This window comes from Archocentrus centrarchus, chromosome 19, assembly GCF_007364275.1.
Source record: "Archocentrus centrarchus isolate MPI-CPG fArcCen1 chromosome 19, fArcCen1, whole genome shotgun sequence".
NCBI classification, from domain to species: Eukaryota; Metazoa; Chordata; class Actinopteri; order Cichliformes; family Cichlidae; genus Archocentrus; species Archocentrus centrarchus.
The window spans coordinates 18,032,807-18,050,820 of NC_044364.1; the positions used below are offsets into that span (position 1 = coordinate 18,032,807).

General features: G+C 38.9%; 1 protein-coding gene across 4 annotated transcripts; it reads left to right on the plus strand.

The window, feature by feature from the left end:
• The first annotated feature begins 4,234 nt into the window (after window positions 1-4,234).
• Window positions 4,235-15,095, plus strand: LOC115797788 (zinc finger protein 32-like). Of its 4 annotated transcripts, XM_030754288.1 has the most exons (5): window positions 4,235-4,399; window positions 6,782-6,887; window positions 8,624-9,721; window positions 10,662-12,398; window positions 13,803-15,095. In XM_030754288.1, the coding sequence occupies exons 2-5, from the start codon at window positions 6,809-6,811 to the stop codon at window positions 14,087-14,089; spliced, it is 3,201 nt and encodes a 1,066-aa protein (XP_030610148.1). In that variant the 5' UTR covers window positions 4,235-4,399; window positions 6,782-6,808; the 3' UTR covers window positions 14,090-15,095. The 4 variants fall into 4 exon arrangements, with proteins under 4 accessions (XP_030610148.1, XP_030610149.1, XP_030610151.1 ...); XM_030754289.1 differs by lacking the exon at window positions 8,624-9,721; XM_030754291.1 differs by lacking the exon at window positions 13,803-15,095 and having other exon boundaries at window positions 8,624-8,775; window positions 10,662-10,797.
• The last annotated feature ends 2,919 nt before the right edge of the window (window positions 15,096-18,014 follow it).

Below are 18,014 nucleotides of genomic sequence, written 5' to 3' on the forward strand. Positions count from 1 at the left end.
TCGCTGATCCCTTTGCTAAAATTCATTAAATAATATAAAAGATACTTTGGAGCCTTACAGTGTTTATTTTATTTCAGCTTTCCACCACAACATCTGTTACTTTTCCACACTGGAAACACAGAGGGTCAGAGTCAGAGTCTAGGCTGGAAAATGTAAGTGAACCTCTGTAGCAGTGATTTCTTGAAACGTCTCTTGGAGACAAATGTTCAAGTTATTAAGGAAGTTAGATTTTCACAGAAAGGCTGCAAACCAGGGTTATAATAGTTTTGGATTTTACATTATAGTTTAGTTTTAGTTAGTTTTTACTTTTTTTTTCTCTAATTCAGTTAGTTTTAATTAGTTTTCAGAGTGGTTTTTCTCGTTTTTATTAGTTTTTATTTTTGGTTTCATGCTTAGTTTTAGTTTAGTTTCAGTTAGTTTCAGTATTAGTTTTAGTATTTTCATACCTAATCAGGTGCAAGATTCAAGGCGCAAAAGTGACTATTGTGTAATGAAAACTTGACAAAAGATACCATTTAAAGAAATATATTCAACAACCAACTGTTCACAAGACATGCTAAATTTGTGTGATATTAAGGACACACATAACATCAACAGGGAGAAACAAAGAAAAACATGGACTCCCAAACTGAATAAATTCTACAATAAACTCTACAATAAACTTCACCATCAGTGCAGTAGATTAACAACACCTACATGTGGTGTTTGACAAAAACAAACTCTTTGAAGGAGTCAAAGCTCAAATCCAGCTGCATCCTTATGTTCTCACCACCTGAAGCTGCTTCTGTTTTGGAGCTAGCTTGGTTAGATGCTCGCTAATTAAACTTGCAGGGTCTTTGCGGCCTCTGTACATAACCTACAGAAGTTGCCGACCTCATGTCCACATTTATGCTTGTGTAGCTGGATTGTGTGTGTTAATTACCTTGTGGTTGTGTGCAGGTGTTTTATATGCGGTGCAGGCTGGGACTTCTTTTTTGGTCCTCGCTCTTTGTGCTCAGTTTTTTGGCTGCAAACATATTTGTCTCTGTTTTTTTTTTGTTTTTTTTTTCCACTTTCTTCATTCCTTCACGTCCATCCTGATAGTTTCAGCAGTCTCCGACCAGAAATTTGCTGACAGTTGTGAGTCCTTATATTGATGCTTTGATTATTATTCCTGATTGTTATTCTCTCACTGATAAAGTAGCCGGAAACACACAAGGACTAAACAGTTTAGTCACAACGTTCTGGGCTGCATGGACCCGACAAGTAGTCACGTTTCTCCAGAGGCGCAGGCCAGGTTACCTGGTAGGATCAGAGCGGTTTCTGTAGCACTTGTGGCTTCACAGGTGGACTTTGATGTTGCTGGTTTTTCCTGACTGAGAAGTGTTCTGCACATTTTTCATCAACCACAACAAGACTTTCGATTCTATCTGTGCTCTTGTACTCAAAGAACCTCCATACGGGACTCTGCAGCTTTCTCGGCAGACCGCAGCCATTATTTTGCGGACTCAGCACAGTGAGCACACGCACATGCGCACGCACTCACACAGTTGTCCTATGGTGCTCCCAGCTTAAACTCCACAAGGCTTAAAAAAAAAAAACAAGTAAATGAAAGTCAATTTATCGATAATTTCAGTTAGTTTTAGTTAGTTTTGGAAACTCACAATTCAGTTTTAATTAGTTATCGTTTTTTCCTTTTAATTATAGTTTTTATTTATTTCAGTTAACGACGATGTTTTTTCAATTTCAGTTTTCGTTATTTCGTTCGTTTTCGTTAACTATAATAACCCTGCTGCAAACCAACCATTTAAAAAGCAGGTGTTGGTTTTTAGTCACAAGTTTTGGAGTGTCTTGATTGAGTTTCTTTAATAAAGACAGCATCTTTTTAAATAATGAAAGAAAAAAACACCAGGGTTAGAGTATAGATATGCAGTGCAATAACAAAATTCCAGGGCTCTGTTCACAAAACAAAAAAACTTTCCTTTTAGTGCAGCTGATATTCAAAGTTGCATGGAGCCAAACCTGTTGAGTAAAGAGGCCTATTGTTCCAAAGACAGTAATGTTACCACCACACTATCCAGCAGTTGGTCGCAAATGATCAAGTGCTTAGTGAATATCCCAGGCAGCAGAAGAGCCATCATGGAAGGACAGGCTCCTGCACACCATGTACCACCAGTAGATAGAAGAAGTGGCTAATATTGAAAAATCCTGCCAATGGCTGGACAAAGTTTGACTGACAGACGGCCCAGAGGCACTGATCATAGTAGCACAGGAACAAGCTCTGAGCACAAGACTGATAGAAGCTGGGGTCTACCACACAAGACAAGACCACGTGTAGGCTATGCAGAGATACCTCTGAGACAATCCAGCACATAACAGCAGGGTGCAAGATGCTAGCAGGTAGGGCATACATGGAATGCCATAACCAAGTAGCTGGCATAGTGTAATGAACAGGTCATGCCAGCTAATGTCAAGAAAATGAAATACGAGAAATAGCAGCTTTTTTATCATGGGATTTTTGGCAAGTAGCCACTACAATATCAATACCATTTACATCAAAGATGCACTCAAGTCTAATTCTGCTAATTCTGTTACAGAGACTTCCTGCTGCCTGCTGTTAATTCCGTTATTCACCAGAGAGAACCAATTACTGAGCTAAATCCTTTAAATTCCATTAAGAAAAGCTTCTTAACTGACCATTAGAACCATAATCCACGTGTTTCTTTTGCCAGCAATGTATATTATATTACATATACAATCAGTGGCCACTTTTTTAGGTATGCCTGTTCTACTGCTTGTTAAAGCAAATATCAAATCAGATGACCTGCAGAACTTCAAACCGAGGAGAAAAATTACTTTGAATGCTTGTTGGTGCCAGATGGGCTGGTCTGAGTATTTCTGAAACTGCTGATCTGCTGGGATTTCCCTACACAATCATCTTTAGGGTTTACAGAGAATTATCTGGAAAAGAGAAAATATCCAGTGAGTTCAATGGGAGATGATGCCTTTTTGATGTCTGAGGTCAGAGGAGAATGACCAGACTCCTTCGAGGTAACCATAACTCAGATGATAAAGATATACAGATGAGCATCTCTGAACATGCAATGTGCCAACCTTGAAGTTCTTGAAGTTAGATGGGACACAGCAGCAGAAAACCGCATACTGGGTGCCACATACTGTCAGCTAAGAACATGAGACTGAGGCTCCAATTCACACAGGCTCACCAGAGTTGGACAATAGAATACTGGGGAAAAAAAAAACATTGCCTGGTCTGATGAATCTCAATTTCTGCTCTGTTCATTCAGGAAGCTTGGATTCATCCTTCCTTAAATTAATGGTTCAGGATGCTGGTGGTGTGATGGTGTGGGGGATATTTTCTTGCCACACTTTGGGCCCCTCACTACCAACTGGCAATCGTTTAAACTCCACAGCCTACCTGAGTATTGTTGCTGACCATGTCCATCCCTTCATGACCACAGTGTACCCGTCTTTTGATGGCTGCTTCCAGCAGAATAATGCTCCATGTTACAAATTAAATCAAACTGGTTTCTTAAACATGACAACGAGTGCTCACTGTACTCAAATGGCCTCCACAGCCATCAGATCTCAGTACAAGAGAGCACTTTTGGGATGCAGTGAAACAGGAGATTCACATCATGGATACAGCCAACACATCTGCAGCAGCTGTGATGTAAATATGGATCAGAATCTATGAATAATGTTTCCAGCACCTTGTTGAATCTGTGCCATGAAGAAGAAACAGCTTTGAAGACAAAAAGGGTCCAATATTGTACTAGCAATTCGTACCTAATGAAGTGTCTGTATAGAGAGACATGAAGATGATATTTTTTTGTTTTTCTTTTCTTTCTTTTTTATTTGAACATTATTTTCTGTATTTAACCATATAGAAGCACAATGCAGAAAAAACATTGTCCCATTTTTCTAAATTATGACATAATTATGTCAGAAATTCCAAGAAAATAGAGCATATATATATATATATATATATATATATATATATATATATATATATATATATATATATATATATATATATATATATATATATATATATATACACTTTTAAAATTAAAAATCGTCTCATAATTTCTGATAATAATTGTCTAATTAATTCAAAAGAAGATGACTATTATTGTTTGAATGAATTATTACGCCTCCGTGCGGAATTAAGGGGGAGCTAGGAACCTTCTGTCGGGTGCTCTGTGTTGCAAGAGGGAACAAAACAAAGGTGGGACTGACTGGCCTTGTTGTGTTTCGCTTTATCGCGTTTCGTGTCATGCATCTTGTGTTGTAGAAGTTTGAGAAGTTAAATTACAGCAAACGGAGGATCGTAAACTAAAGGAGCGAAGCCTCGGAGAGGAAGCCAGCTGAGCAGCGCCAGGTGTTTTCCGCCGGACAGGTAAACGGTGCTACCTGCTAAATTAATCTGTTGTCTGATATAGCGTTACCAGTGTGAGACATTTACCTTTCAGCAACCATGTTACATTTATGGACCGCATTTCCGATTTATGGTCGTTATCTGTAGGCAGGAGGCACCATCAGAGCAGTTCAGATAAGCTGCCGTTTGCTGCAGAGTGAAGGTTCAGGGTTTCATCACATATTCCTAGGTCACCTCAGCCAGTCAGTCACAATTTGTTTATGCAACACCTTTTACAAAGTGCTTTAGCAGAATATCTATCCCAGCGGAGAGCGACCAGAGAGGCCATAAACAAACCCCTGAAAGCTGAGACTGACAGGAGGCATTCAAAGGAGAGCCTTAGCTTTTCAGCCAGCATCTGTGGAGCCGTCAGGAGGGCCTCTGCTGAGGATCTGAGGCTGCAGTCTGGCTCATCTGTGCTGTGTAAATGAAAAAACAAGCTGCATGTCACATGCCAAAAAGTGATCGACTGCCAAGAAGTGATTTGGCATGTTTTTGTATTTGTTAAATGTGTAATATCTATAATGGCCTGTAAACTACACAATTTACAGTCCTGCTGGAGATCTTCATCTTTATGCTTGTTTCTTATAAATAATTGAAACCTCTGTGGAAAGAGCAGCTGAGGGGGTGAAACTCATTTTACTTCTTGAGACACAGACATATAGATTTGATCTCATGTGGGCCAGACCAGTGAAACAGCTGCCTTTCTTTTTGTCAGAAATCTTTGATGTTTAATTACTCATTTATTTATAGAAGATATGTCTTAGGTATACAACTAAACAGCTCTGGTAGTTTCATTCTAGCTGAGACCTGGAAATGCTTAACTTTTCATACATTTCACTCCTGTGTAGTAATGCTTGCATGACTTTATCTCATCTTGAGGCGCATTTTATTGAAAAACTAAAGATTTCAGGATAATTTCTACACTTTGGAAGCAGTCCATTCAGTCAGATTGGACCCTTTGGTCATATGTTTGACACCCCTGACTTGAAGATGTCACTCAGGATGGAAGAAGGCTTATCAGCATGCTGCTCGAGTGTTTCTGGAGAGCATAGGTGTAGTTTCCTTGGGGAAATGGCAGTTTATGTCCTACATTTTGATGAATTTTTAGGCACTTATTTGTACCTGTTCTTCATCGGTTTTCTGGTAGAGAAGTATCTGATTTATGATTACGTAAGACTTATGACACTCACAACAAACATTCTCTCTCCACAAATCTATTTCATTAATTAATGTCAGTCATTCACCATTTAGAGAACACTTTTAAATCCATAATTTTTCACCTTAGGAGCTCTCTTACCGGCTATATATATATATATATATATATATATATATATATATATATATATATATATATATATATATATATATATATGGGACTTTGATATATTTATGGGAGTACTGAATGAAAATCTTTAAAAAGTAGTAAAATTTAGGGGATAGTACTCATAAAAGCAAAACAGATGGGAAAAGAGGCCCATGCAGGACAGCAAAGGTCTCCATCATAAGGTGTCTGCTACTTTGGCGTGCCCCCCTGCTACTCCAAAACAATTTGAAAGCCCTGATTATCTTTTTTAGAGGTTTAGTCTTTAAGGAAACGTGTCATGTAACTGCTGTGACAGGCAGAATTGGATCCCAATGCAGGACGTGAAACTTGAAAAACAGCTTTAGTTGCTGAGAAACTTGAAACTAGGAGCTAGAAACTAAGAAAGTTAACACAAGAATACAAGGTACCCACACAGGGAACTAATGATGATGTCATGACAAAGGACACAGGGAAACTGAGACAATATATACCCACCTGTAAGGAGACAATGGGAAACAGTTGGGAGGGAAGAAAACCTAAACACAATGCACACTGAACAGGAGACTAGGAAACTAAAACATTAAGAGAGGACAGGTAAACCTGAACTTAATACAGACAACCATAACTATAACCAACTAAGGATCAAAACCAAAAGCATCAGGACTGTTTATTTGTCTAGGAAACTTTGTGAATACAGGCCCTCTGTATGCGTGCGTGCGTGTGTGCGTGCGTGTGTGTGTGCTTTTCTTAAAGCTTAATAGACAACTGGAGATTAAGAGAGGCAGTGGACAAATCAATGCAGTGGACAACTTGTTAATGAAATTATTTTTTTAGAAATTATAAATTTTTACAGAAAAATAAAGTAAATCCATATATTACTGTATTTAGACATTTATAAATCTCATTTTACATTTTGAACGCTTAAACATAAACAGTTTGTTTTGTCCTTGAAATATTCCCATTTATGGTACTAGCACATTTTTTAAAAAATCATAGTTTGGGACGCCTTAACGACTTAATAAGCAATTCTGACCTATTATTGACACTTGTACTTTCAGACAGCTGTGAGTGGCTCTGCAGTGGAGATGCCTCGAATAAAGAGGCCTCATCCTGATGACCACGCAGGGTTCAGGCCTAAGTTGGCAAAAGCCAGGAGAGGTCTGGGTAAGCAACAGCATATTAACTTGGCATGACACTGTAACAAGTATGATTAATAAACTGTAAATGGATAGTTAATTAAGCTTAAACAACCAATAAAGTGATCATTAATAATTTCTACTTATTAGTCATTTAAACTGTGGCTTTACTGACATGTTTAACATGTTTAAAAAATAAAGCCTTTTTGAGTTATATGTTCTTCACAAAGACTAGATTTTTTTTTCAGTGGTTCAAAGTCTCCTTTTAAATGTAATTCACCAAGTGAGACCACATGATCAACATTAAAGCTTGGCCGATTAATCAGAGGCCAGTATTATAAATATGGACCAATATATCAGAATATAAGAACTATTTAAATTACCAAATGTTTGTATTGGTCTTACAAATTCTGTATCACTCTGGTACTAACAAGCACAGTGCCTGTACCTGTAAGAATTCTTCATGATCAGCTTGTTTCACAATGTTTAAAATCTGAATCAAGACTGAATTACAAATGTCTTTTTGTAAATTCTTTTTGAATTGTAGCTGCAAGCAGCAATGAGGGGGCAAGATGTGGCAGCAGTGCCCCCCAAAGGTGTAATAACACCAAATTCATTGTGCTTCCCCAAGGAGGGGTCCAAAAGACTACTGGGAAGTTTTGTCTTGATAGGCCAAAGCTTTGCCAAGCTATAAACTCACTTCCTTTTTGGCGGCTTTGCCATCAAATTCGATTAATTGTTGTGGTCAAATACTTCTGCAAACCAAAATGAAATGTGATAACCTTTGTGAGGCTTGCTCTGAAGATCATATATAACAAGTTTCACAAAAATCTGACAAAATTTGCAACCTGTGAAAAATTTGTTTCGCTTTGTAAAAAATCCAATATGGTGGCTCTGTCAGTTCAGTCAGCATCAAGACACTTATGAGGCTCAGGACCTCTGGCAGTGTCAGCGGACACACAAATTTCACTAAATGTGAACACATGAGACATTATCGGTCAAAACACATTTTTACTAGTTATAGTGCCCACTAAAGATCATATGTCACCCAATGTATTGGGCTTCCTTCTGAAGGGGTCCCAAGTCTGCATACCAAGTTTGGTTTTGATAGCCCAGAGCATTGCCGAGATATGCGCTCATATCCTGTTTGGTGACTTTGCCACCAATTGTGATTGGTTCTGATGGGAAAAATCACAGATCCGTCCAATAATGACTGTGAGGCTTGGATTGAAAATGATCCAAGTCAATTTTGGTGAATACTGGACAAACTTTGTGACCTGTGAAAACTTTAAAGGATTTCCATAAGATCCAATATGGCAGAAAATCAAATATGGAGGTCAATAACATAATAGATTGTGTTGAACTTAGCTAGATCTGAGGATTCCAACGGTACCTGGATTTTGAAAATTGGCTATACCACTCAAAAGTTATAGTCACAAATGGAAGTCCAAATTTGCCCCAAAGGTGGCGCTAAAGTGCTCACAGTAGTGGCACATAACTTGGTGAAAATGATAATGAGACTGTCCTGAGGAAGTGTGCCAAATTTCACAACTTTTGACCCAGCGGTTCTCAGGGCTGCCGTAGACTCCCTTTGGAGAGGAACAAAGTTGATGATGAAAAATAATAATAAATCACTGTGAGTGCCTGCAGCCTTGCTGCTTGACCCCAAATAATAAAAGTTTGGTATAGGTCTGTGTGAATACACAAAGTCACAGTTGTGCATAATGTACAGTGTACATACATTTGTTTCAATGGTTCCTGCAGATGTACAGCAGATTGAAGATGAAGTTCGCCACATCCCCAGTCTGGACCAGCAGGGCTCAGACCTCCTCCACATAAATGAGGAACAAGAGGAGCTCTTGACCAGTCGGGTGGGAGACCAGCTTAATGGGATTGAGGAGACTGAAATTACCAAGGTCGTAATCACTGCTGTAAACAGTGAGGATGGTAATGAAAAACCTCTGTTCTCACAGCTTCACCAAAGTCCAGCTGAAGACAGCAGGGAGGCAGAGCCTAAAACTAGCAGCTCAGCCAAACAGATAAAAAAAGAAGCTGATGGAGGGGACCATCAAGGACCAGAATCAACCAGGAACCCAGATCTTTACAGTCATTTACATCCAAGCACTGATGGAAAGCCTTTAGACCCTTATGAGACTGAAGTCAGTATTGATGATGATTGGCAGGAGGCTTTATCTGATTCTGGACTGGAAGACAGTGACAGTGCAGATGTGCAGATGACAGAAAACACAGAAGAGAAACCATTTAGCTGTGATTTTTGTGGACAAAAATTTAAGAGAGACTCAAATCTCAAGACGCACATTAGAGTTCACACAGGAGAGAAACCATTCACTTGTGACATTTGTGAACAAAGTTTTACAAATCAGTATAATCTAAACAGACACATGAGAGTCCACACAGGAGAGCAGCCGTTTGGCTGTGAAGTTTGTAATAAAAGATTTTCACATCCAGGGTCTCTGAAGAGACACCAGAATGTACACACAGGAGAGAAACCTTTCACCTGTAGTGTTTGTGATAAGAAATTTAGGCAGAGGATTCATTTCAAGAGACACATGAGAGTCCACACAGGAGAGAAGCCATTTCTTTGTGATATTTGTTGTAAAAGATTCAACTGTAAGAGAAATCTTAAAACGCACATGAGAGTCCACACAGGAGAGAGACCATTCGGCTGTGATGTTTGCAATAAAAGCTTTTCACAACCAGGAATTTTAAAGAGGCACATGAGCATCCACACAGGAAATAAGAATCTTCAAGCAGATGAAACCAGAGATGCCGGATTGGTTTCTGCCATATCTGCACTGCCCACATCGCAGCTGGTTCAGACACAAGTCACAAGAGGTCTAGGCAAGTGACACAGGTTGTCTGTGATATATGATTACTTAAACATGTCACTCATAGTCTTGGATAAATAACTTTTTCCCCAAAATAATTTTCATGAATTGGGCAGTACAGTGGTTATTACTGTTGCCTCACAGCAAGGTTTTGGGTTCAAATCCACCATCTGACCTGTCTGTGTGGGTTCTCTCCAGGTATTCCGGCTTCCTCCCACTGTCCAAAGACGTGCAGTTAGTGGGGTTAGGTTAACTGGTGATTCTAAATTGCCCATAGGTGTGAATGTGAGCGCAAATGGTTGCCCTGTGACAGACTGGTGATCTGTCCTGGCTGTACCCCGCCTCTCACACTGACATCTGGGATAGGCGCCATTTCCTCCACAACCCTGAAGATAGGTGGAAGAAGATGAATGGATGCATTTTCATAAGTTTTCTATTCTGGAAATATTTTATTCACCATGATTTAGTTGCAAATTGGCTTCAGATCGCCCCCACCCACCTCAAACGACCCAGGGAACACACAAGGATTTAATTAAAAAAAAAACTAACAATCATAGTACTAATCATAATAGTAAAAAATAAATATAGTAAAAAAAAAAAATAAAAAATACAGGATTTTTATGTGAATACACAAAGTCATACTTGGGTGGCTGTGGTTCAGGAGGCAGAGCAGGTCATCTACTAATCGGAAGGTTGGTGGTTCGATTCCTGGCTGCTCAGTCTGCATGCCAAAGTATCCTTGGGCAAGATACTGAACCCCAAGTTGCTCTCCAATGCAGACATTGGCGTATGAATGTGTGTGAATGTTAGCTAGAAAACAGTGCTTGTATGAATGTGTGTGAATGGTTAAATACAAACGTGTTGTAAAAAGTGCTTTGAGTGCTCAGCTATTGTAGAAAAGCGGTATATAAGAACTAGTCCATTTACTTGTCAATAATTTATGTGTGTTTCAGCTACAACCGCAACATCTGGGCACCCTGCAGATATCCAGTTGTTGCAGATTGAAGGAGAGGTTTCCTGGAGCCCAAGTCAGGACCAGCAGGATCCAGATCTCATCCACATAAAAGTGGAACAGGAGGAACTGTTGACCAGTCAGGAAGGAGAGCAGCTTAATGGGCAGGAAGAAACTGATATAACCAGTGTCCTATTTACTGCTGTTCCTGTGAAAACTGAAGATGATGAAGAAAAGCCAAAGTTCTCACAGCTTCATCAGAGGTCATCTGAAAACAACAGGTCAGCTAAGCGGATAAAAACAGAAGCTGATGGAGAGGACTGTGAAGGACCAGAATCATCCTGCAAACCAGATCTATATAGCCACTTACAACCAAGTGCTGATCGAAAGCCTTTAGATCCTTATGAGACTGAAATCAGTATTGATAATAATGGGCAGGAATCTGTTAAAAGTGAAGATGATGAAGAGAAACCTCAGTCTTCAGAGCTTCATCAGAAGTTATCTGGAAACAACAGAGAGGAAGAGACTCCAATCAGCACCTTGGCCAAATGCATAAAAACAGAAACTGATGACTGTAGAAGACCAGAAGCAGCCAGGAACCTGGATTCAAATATTAATTTACAACCCAAAACTGATGAAATGGTTTCAAACTCCTATGAGATTGATGTCAGTATTGATGGTGATGATGTATGGCAGGAGCCTGTGCCAGATCGTGGACCTAAGACTGAAGACAATCACAAGCACTTGAAGAAGAGGAAACCACTCGAGTCAGGCATAAATAGTAATGCGGAGCATAATGCTGCTAGGAAGAGATTTACTTGCACTGAATGTGATAAGCATTTTGTTTACAAGCAATCTCTTCAGAGACATGTGGCACGTCATTTAGCAAAAAAGGCTTCAAATGGTTTGGTTAAAAGGAAATGTTCTAGAAAAAAGCAAAATGTAGAGTCACAAGTAGAAGAGAAACCAGTTAACTGTGACCTCTGTAGTCAAAAATTTAACAGCAAGAGAAATCTTAAGGCACACATGAGAATCCACACCGGAGAGAAACCGTATAGTTGCAATGTTTGTGGAAAAAATTTTAGACATCAGTATACCATTGATAGACACATGAGAATTCATACAGGAGAGAAACCTTTTGGTTGCAGTGATTGTAGTAAAAGATTTGCACAACTAGGTGATTTAAAGAGACACAAAGCAGTCCATACAGGTTTGAAACCATTCAACTGTAATGTTTGTGGTAAAAAATTTAGGCAAAGAAACCATTTTAAGAGACACATGAGAGTCCACACAGGAGAGAAACCCTTCGTTTGTGAAGTTTGCGGGAAAAGTTTTAATTGTAATAGAAATCTTAAGACTCACATCAGAATCCACACAGGAGAGAAACCATATAGTTGTGATGTTTGCAGTAAAAGATTTTCAGAACAAGCTATTTTAAAAAGACATGCGAGCATCCATACAGGAGAGAGACCATTTAGTTGTAATGAGTGTCCTAAAACTTTTAAGTGTAAGAGAAATCTTACAGCACACATGAGAGTTCACACAGGAGAAAAACCATTTGGTTGTAATGTTTGCAGTAAAAGGTTTACACAATCAGGGATTTTGAAGAGGCACATGAGCGTCCACACAGGAGAAAAGAGCGTTCGTCCGGTGGAAGCCGGTGGAGTTGGTCTGAAGTCCAAAGAACTGGCACCAGCCACATCTGAATTGGTGCAGACGCAAGTCAAAACAGGTGTAGGTAAGGCACACACATTTGTATACATTTTTACAGTACTACAAGTAAGAGCGCTGCCACTACTATGTTTGGGTGTTTTTTGCAGTGTGGGTTCCGAATGGAGTTGACAGCTGAGGACTCATTCCACATTTTACTCGTTTGCATATTTCAGTCATGTTGCATTTCCCAGTTCATAAAATGTGCACTTATCTGACACGAAGTGCATCACGGACATAATGTCATGTCACTGGTTGCTCAGTATGTGGACAAAGAATTACTTATATTGTGACCCATGGGCAGCCACAGTAAATGCTTGAGCATCAAGTTCACATGTAAAACATAACTAAATATATTTATTCCTTCATATACAGGCTGATATGTGAAACTACCAAATATCACTACATTAAATTATGGAAAATGTGGGCAGGCAAGAGTTTTTAGGAATAAATGTATTACTTTGTAAAAGTCCCTTTATTGTTTCAAATTTTATTAGGAAAAAGGAAAATCTGTGTAGACATTTATTGAAATGTGTGCAAACAAACATGGAAATACAGAATTTAAAGCAAAAACAGAATTTGTACAATTCTAACAAGCTTGAAAGTCAATATTTGGTTTGACTACCTTCATTCTCCATCACAGCCTGAACTCTCTGAGGCAGCTTCTATCATTCCTTTAAGCAGTCTTCAGGAATAGTTCTCCGGGCTTCTTGAAGGACGGGATGATGCCACACTGCTTCAATAATGTTGAGGTTCGAGCTCTGGGGAGGCTGATCCATGACTGATAGTGCTATGATAGTGTATGTTTTTACTGCACTGGCAGTATGCTTGGGATCACTGTCATGCTGAAAAATGAAGCCATTGCCAATCAGATACTTTCCTGATGGGACTGCATGGTGGATCAAAGTCTGATGCTACTTTTCTGTGTTCATAATTTAACCATTTTGACCAAGATCTCTAGCACCATTGGCTGAAATGCAGCACCAAAACCTGTCAAAGCCTCCACCATGTTTTATAGATGACACTCACTACTGCACCTGTCTCCTGAGCTCTTCTATACTTACTGACCTGACTGTTTTGAACCAAAATTGTGAAATTTGGATTCATCAGTCCTATTCCCACTGATTTTCAGTCCAGTTCTTGTGTAATGTGACATACCTCAGTCCTTTCTCCCTGTGCAGCAGCTCTGGTGAAGCAAAGAAAAGAGCCTTGTAATTACAGTGTGTTTCTTTTCTGAAAGCTTTGATCCACACAGCATTTTAAATAACAAACACGATATTTTCATGGTTCAGCTTTATTTTCAATAGCAGATCAAATCAGAAATTAAACCAGATAATTTCCAAACTTCTGAGTCGATATTTGGTTGTTGTCATTTTTTGCAAATATACAAAATTCTCTATAATATACATGTGTGCTTTAATGTTTCCTGCAGATGTCCATCAGACTAAAACGGAGGTTTCCTGCAGCAAAGACCAGCAGGATCCAGATCCCCTCCACGTAAAGGAGGAACAAGAGGAACTTTTGACTGGATGTGATGACAAGCTGGTGAATTTGCAGGAGGCTAAAATTAATATATCCTCATTCACTGCTGCTCTGGTGAAGAGTGAAGATGATGAGGAGAAACCCAAGTTCTCACAGCTTCAACAAGACAACATGGACACAAAGCCTCCACCAGGCATCCCAGCTGAGGAGATAAAAACAGAAACTGATGGGGAGTAATTTACAACCACATAATGGTGGAAAGGCTTGAGACTCTTACAAGACTGAAGTCAGTATTGATGATAAACATGGTGGTGATGATGATGGTGGCTAGCAGGAACCTGTGTCAGATTCCTAACCTGAAACTGAAGACAATGGTTAGTAGGAGACCAGGTTCCTGAGTCTGGGATGTAATACGGCCAGAAAAATCCATTTCCTGCTCTTGAGTCTGCCAAACTCGAGTAAATGACAATTCATTCAGATAAAAGGGCTTCAAGCTGTTTTACATGCAAGAATTGAACAAATCCACATTTTTACGATGCTCGAATGATCATGATTGCAGTTAAAGACTAAGAGAAATCTTAAGGTGTGAGTTCACACAGGAGAGAAACCATGTTGTGGTATTTGTAATGAAGATTTACACAAGAAGAAATGTACTTGATTGTAAATCAAGATTAATAACGATAATATTTTTTACATCTGCACATCACTTACATTTAGATATTAGACATTTAGAGGAGATATTCTCTCTTTATCTGATGAAGTCATCTTATTCAAATGTGTGTTTGCTTTCATCACATGTTAAAACATATTTCAACGCTAGAACCGCAGAAGGCCTCATTTTGGCCCCTTAGAAGTTAATGTAAACCAACAATCGAGGCATGCTGGAGTTGCCTATCAACACATATTGTTTACATACATTTTGATATGAAGGCTGCTGTAACATGAGCTAGAGGAAGTTAGATCTCACAGTGAGGCTACAGGCTACAGTGAAGCAGAGACTGATTCAATCTACCTCCACCCCTGAGGTTCGAGTGTTAATCACATCATAAAATTTCATCATATAATTTGTCACGAGTCTTAAAAATGCAATATTATACTAACAATGCTAAGGGAACCAGTTTGGTATTGCATGCAGTAAAAAAAATTTCCCGGTGGTTTCCAGAAAACTGACCATGTCGTTCTTGGAGGTGCTGAACACAGATCCTCTTTCTGCCATTAAAAATAAAATGAAGTGACAGTTTAATTTTTTGGCACGTGATTGTCTTTTAAAGTGTAGCTTTTGGAGGAATGTTTGAATGTTAATAAAGTACTAATTTGTCCTGATCCTTTATTGTTAAACAAGTTCTAAGGTGCGACAGGTTGACCCATCGCATCCTTAGCTTTGTTGTTTTTGGGTGAACACAGGTCAGCTGGTTGGTGTTTCAGGTGGCCGGGAGGTTGATCAGAGATGGCATATGACCACAAAGAATTGTGCAAGAGTTGTTGATAGCTGTTGTTCCATTGAGGGCTGAAGGGAGCATCTGTTGTTTAAGAAGCCCAGTTATTAGAATATTCAAACTTTAAAAACATTGTAATCCACGTTACTCCAGCATATGTCCATCAATGCACATATTAAGCAAATATATATGACTGCTTTTTATAATGGTTTCTCTTCATTGGCTCACTGTTAACTCCTGAATAAAATTTAATATCCTTCTTCTCACATACAAGGTCTTGAATAATCAGGCCCCATTTTACCTTAAAGAACTTATAGTACCATATCATCACAATAGAGCACTTCACTCAGACTGCTGGCTTACTTGTGGTTCCTAGGATACTTAAGAGTACAATGGGAGGTAGTGCCTTCAGCTTTTTGGCCTGTCGTCTGTGGAACCAGCTCCCAGTTTGGATTTGGGGGACAGACACCCTCTCTATTTTTAAGATTAGGCTTATAACTTTCCTTTTTGATAAAGCTGGATCAGGTGACCCTGAACCATCCCGTAATTATGCTGCAATAGACCTAGGCTGCTGTGATTTGGTGCTGTATAAATAAAATTGAACTGAATAAGACAATTTTAAAATATAGCAGGAGGACTGCAACACTGCAGCTTGAATTGCTCATAATTCACTGCTCAACAGGGTAAGATTCATATACTGTTATTGGGACCTTACTGAAAGAGTAAAGTTAGGATACCTGCTGGGGGCCTCCCTTGGAGGTTTTCCAGGAACACCCAAGTTGGTGGAGACTGCAGAGGAGACCCAAAACTCACTGGACATATAAACTGAAATATGGTCTTCCTTAATTTCATTTAGATCATTTGTTTCAAATCTTTTGACACAAATGTGTCTTTTTATCTAATCATTTTCTAGACAACAAATTTATAAGAAGCAGATTTTATCCTATCAGCAGCATAAAATTCAGAGTTCAGCTGTGGGTTTAACTGTCTGATCAAAGGTTCAAAGCATACACTATATTCATTCACCAATCCAAATCACTGAATTCAGGTTTTCCAATCACTTCCATGGCCACAGGTGTATAAACCAAATAACCAGGTGTAAAGTTTGATGGAGGGAGGATTATGTTGTGGGGTTACTTTTTAGGAGTTGGGCTTGGCTCCTTAGTTCCAGTGAAAGGAACTCTTAATGCTTCAGCATACCAAGACATTTTAGACAATTTCATGCTCCCAACTTTGTGGGAACAGTTTCGGGATGGCCCCTTCCTGTTCCAACATGACTGCACACGAGTGCACAAAGCAGGTCCATAAAGACAGTTTGGTGGCGAAGAACTTAACTGGCCTGTGCAGTGTCCTGACCTAAACTTGACAGAACATCTTTGGGATGAATTAGAGAAGAGACTGTGAGCCAGGCCTTCTCATCCAACATCTGTGTCTGACCTCACAAATGTGCTTCTAGAAGAATGGTCAAAAAAATTTCCATAAACACACTCCTAAACCTTGTGGAAAGTCTTCTCAGAAAAGCTGAAGCTGTTATAGCTGCAAAGGGTAGGCTGACATCATATTAAACCCTATGGATTAAGAATGGGATGTCACTCAAATTCATATGCATGTGAAGTCAGACAAGTGAATACTTTTGGTAATGTAGTGTATTTTAAATCATTATATGGTACTTTCTATATATGTGCAATACACACACCACACTTGTAAGAATCATAGTTTCTAAATTATCAGGCTTTTTGTCCGTTTTTGACCAATAAATCATAAAATTGACCTTGAAGACGTTGGTGGATGTAAGGGAAGTTTGAATTAGTAGCATGATCAGACTCTGCACCCCTACAAAGTTTTATCAGAAATCACTTAAAACTATTTGAGCCATTGTTTTTACAGAAAAAAAATGACACACACACAATCGCTACCAAAAACAAGAGAGATTTACTCATAACCTTTGTTACTTTATGTACCTTAAAACAGTGTGTCATTGTGTTATTTTTGCACACATACTGTTTGTTTTTCTGTATAATTGGTAACACAAACAGTTAATTATATCATGTATCATTTACTATATTATAATGCTGTGTCACTGTCCACCCAAAAACACTGGTGGAGTGAAGCTGAATATATTTAATCAGCTGCTAGATTTAAGTAATGGATAAATAAAAATTATACTTTATTATTACACCAATTTATAAAAGTATTAATATTCATTCCAGCTGCAGCAGTACATAGTTACTGTACTGTGTTGCAACAAAATAAATGTCTGTGATTCTGAAATAGGGCCTTCTGGATAACAAGGGTTTGAATGATAATGAATCTAAGCCAGAGTCAAAGAGGTGTGGAGCCACAGGGCGTTCAACCTGATGAGCTGTGCTGTGTTTTTTTTTATAATGATTTGAGACTGGCTGAATGTGGAAAACTGTTTATCAACTGGTTATTTAGTCAATGTATTTAAACTTGAAAAGACACTAAACAGAAAATAAAGGGACTAATTCAGAGACTTTTCATAGCTTCACACTGGGCAGCACGTCTTTCTCGAGCTTAAATTAGATCTGGGCACTTCTTTCACCACAAAAAATGTTTAAAAAAATAAATAAGAAGCGAATATTTATTTTTATTTAATTAATTGCTGTAATTATTTCTTCACGCATCCCATCGTAGGAACTTTTTATTGTGCTGTGTTGCACGGGGGAACGAAACAAAGGTCGTGCCGCCTGGCAGGAAGCTGGCTG

What these genes read in the sequence shown, in the direction of transcription:
- LOC115797788 (XM_030754288.1), top strand. Translation starts at nt 6,809, where the DNA reads ATGCCTCGAATAAAGAGGCCTCATCCTGATGACCACGCAGGGTTCAGG. An exon ending in AAAAGCCAGGAGAGGTCTGG is followed by an intron (nt 6,888 to 8,623) that starts GTAAGCAACAGC and finishes TGGTTCCTGCAG; the next exon opens with ATGTACAGCAGATTGAAGAT. An exon ending in GCAAGTCAAAACAGGTGTAG is followed by an intron (nt 12,399 to 13,802) that starts GTAAGGCACACA and finishes TGTTTCCTGCAG; the next exon opens with ATGTCCATCAGACTAAAACG.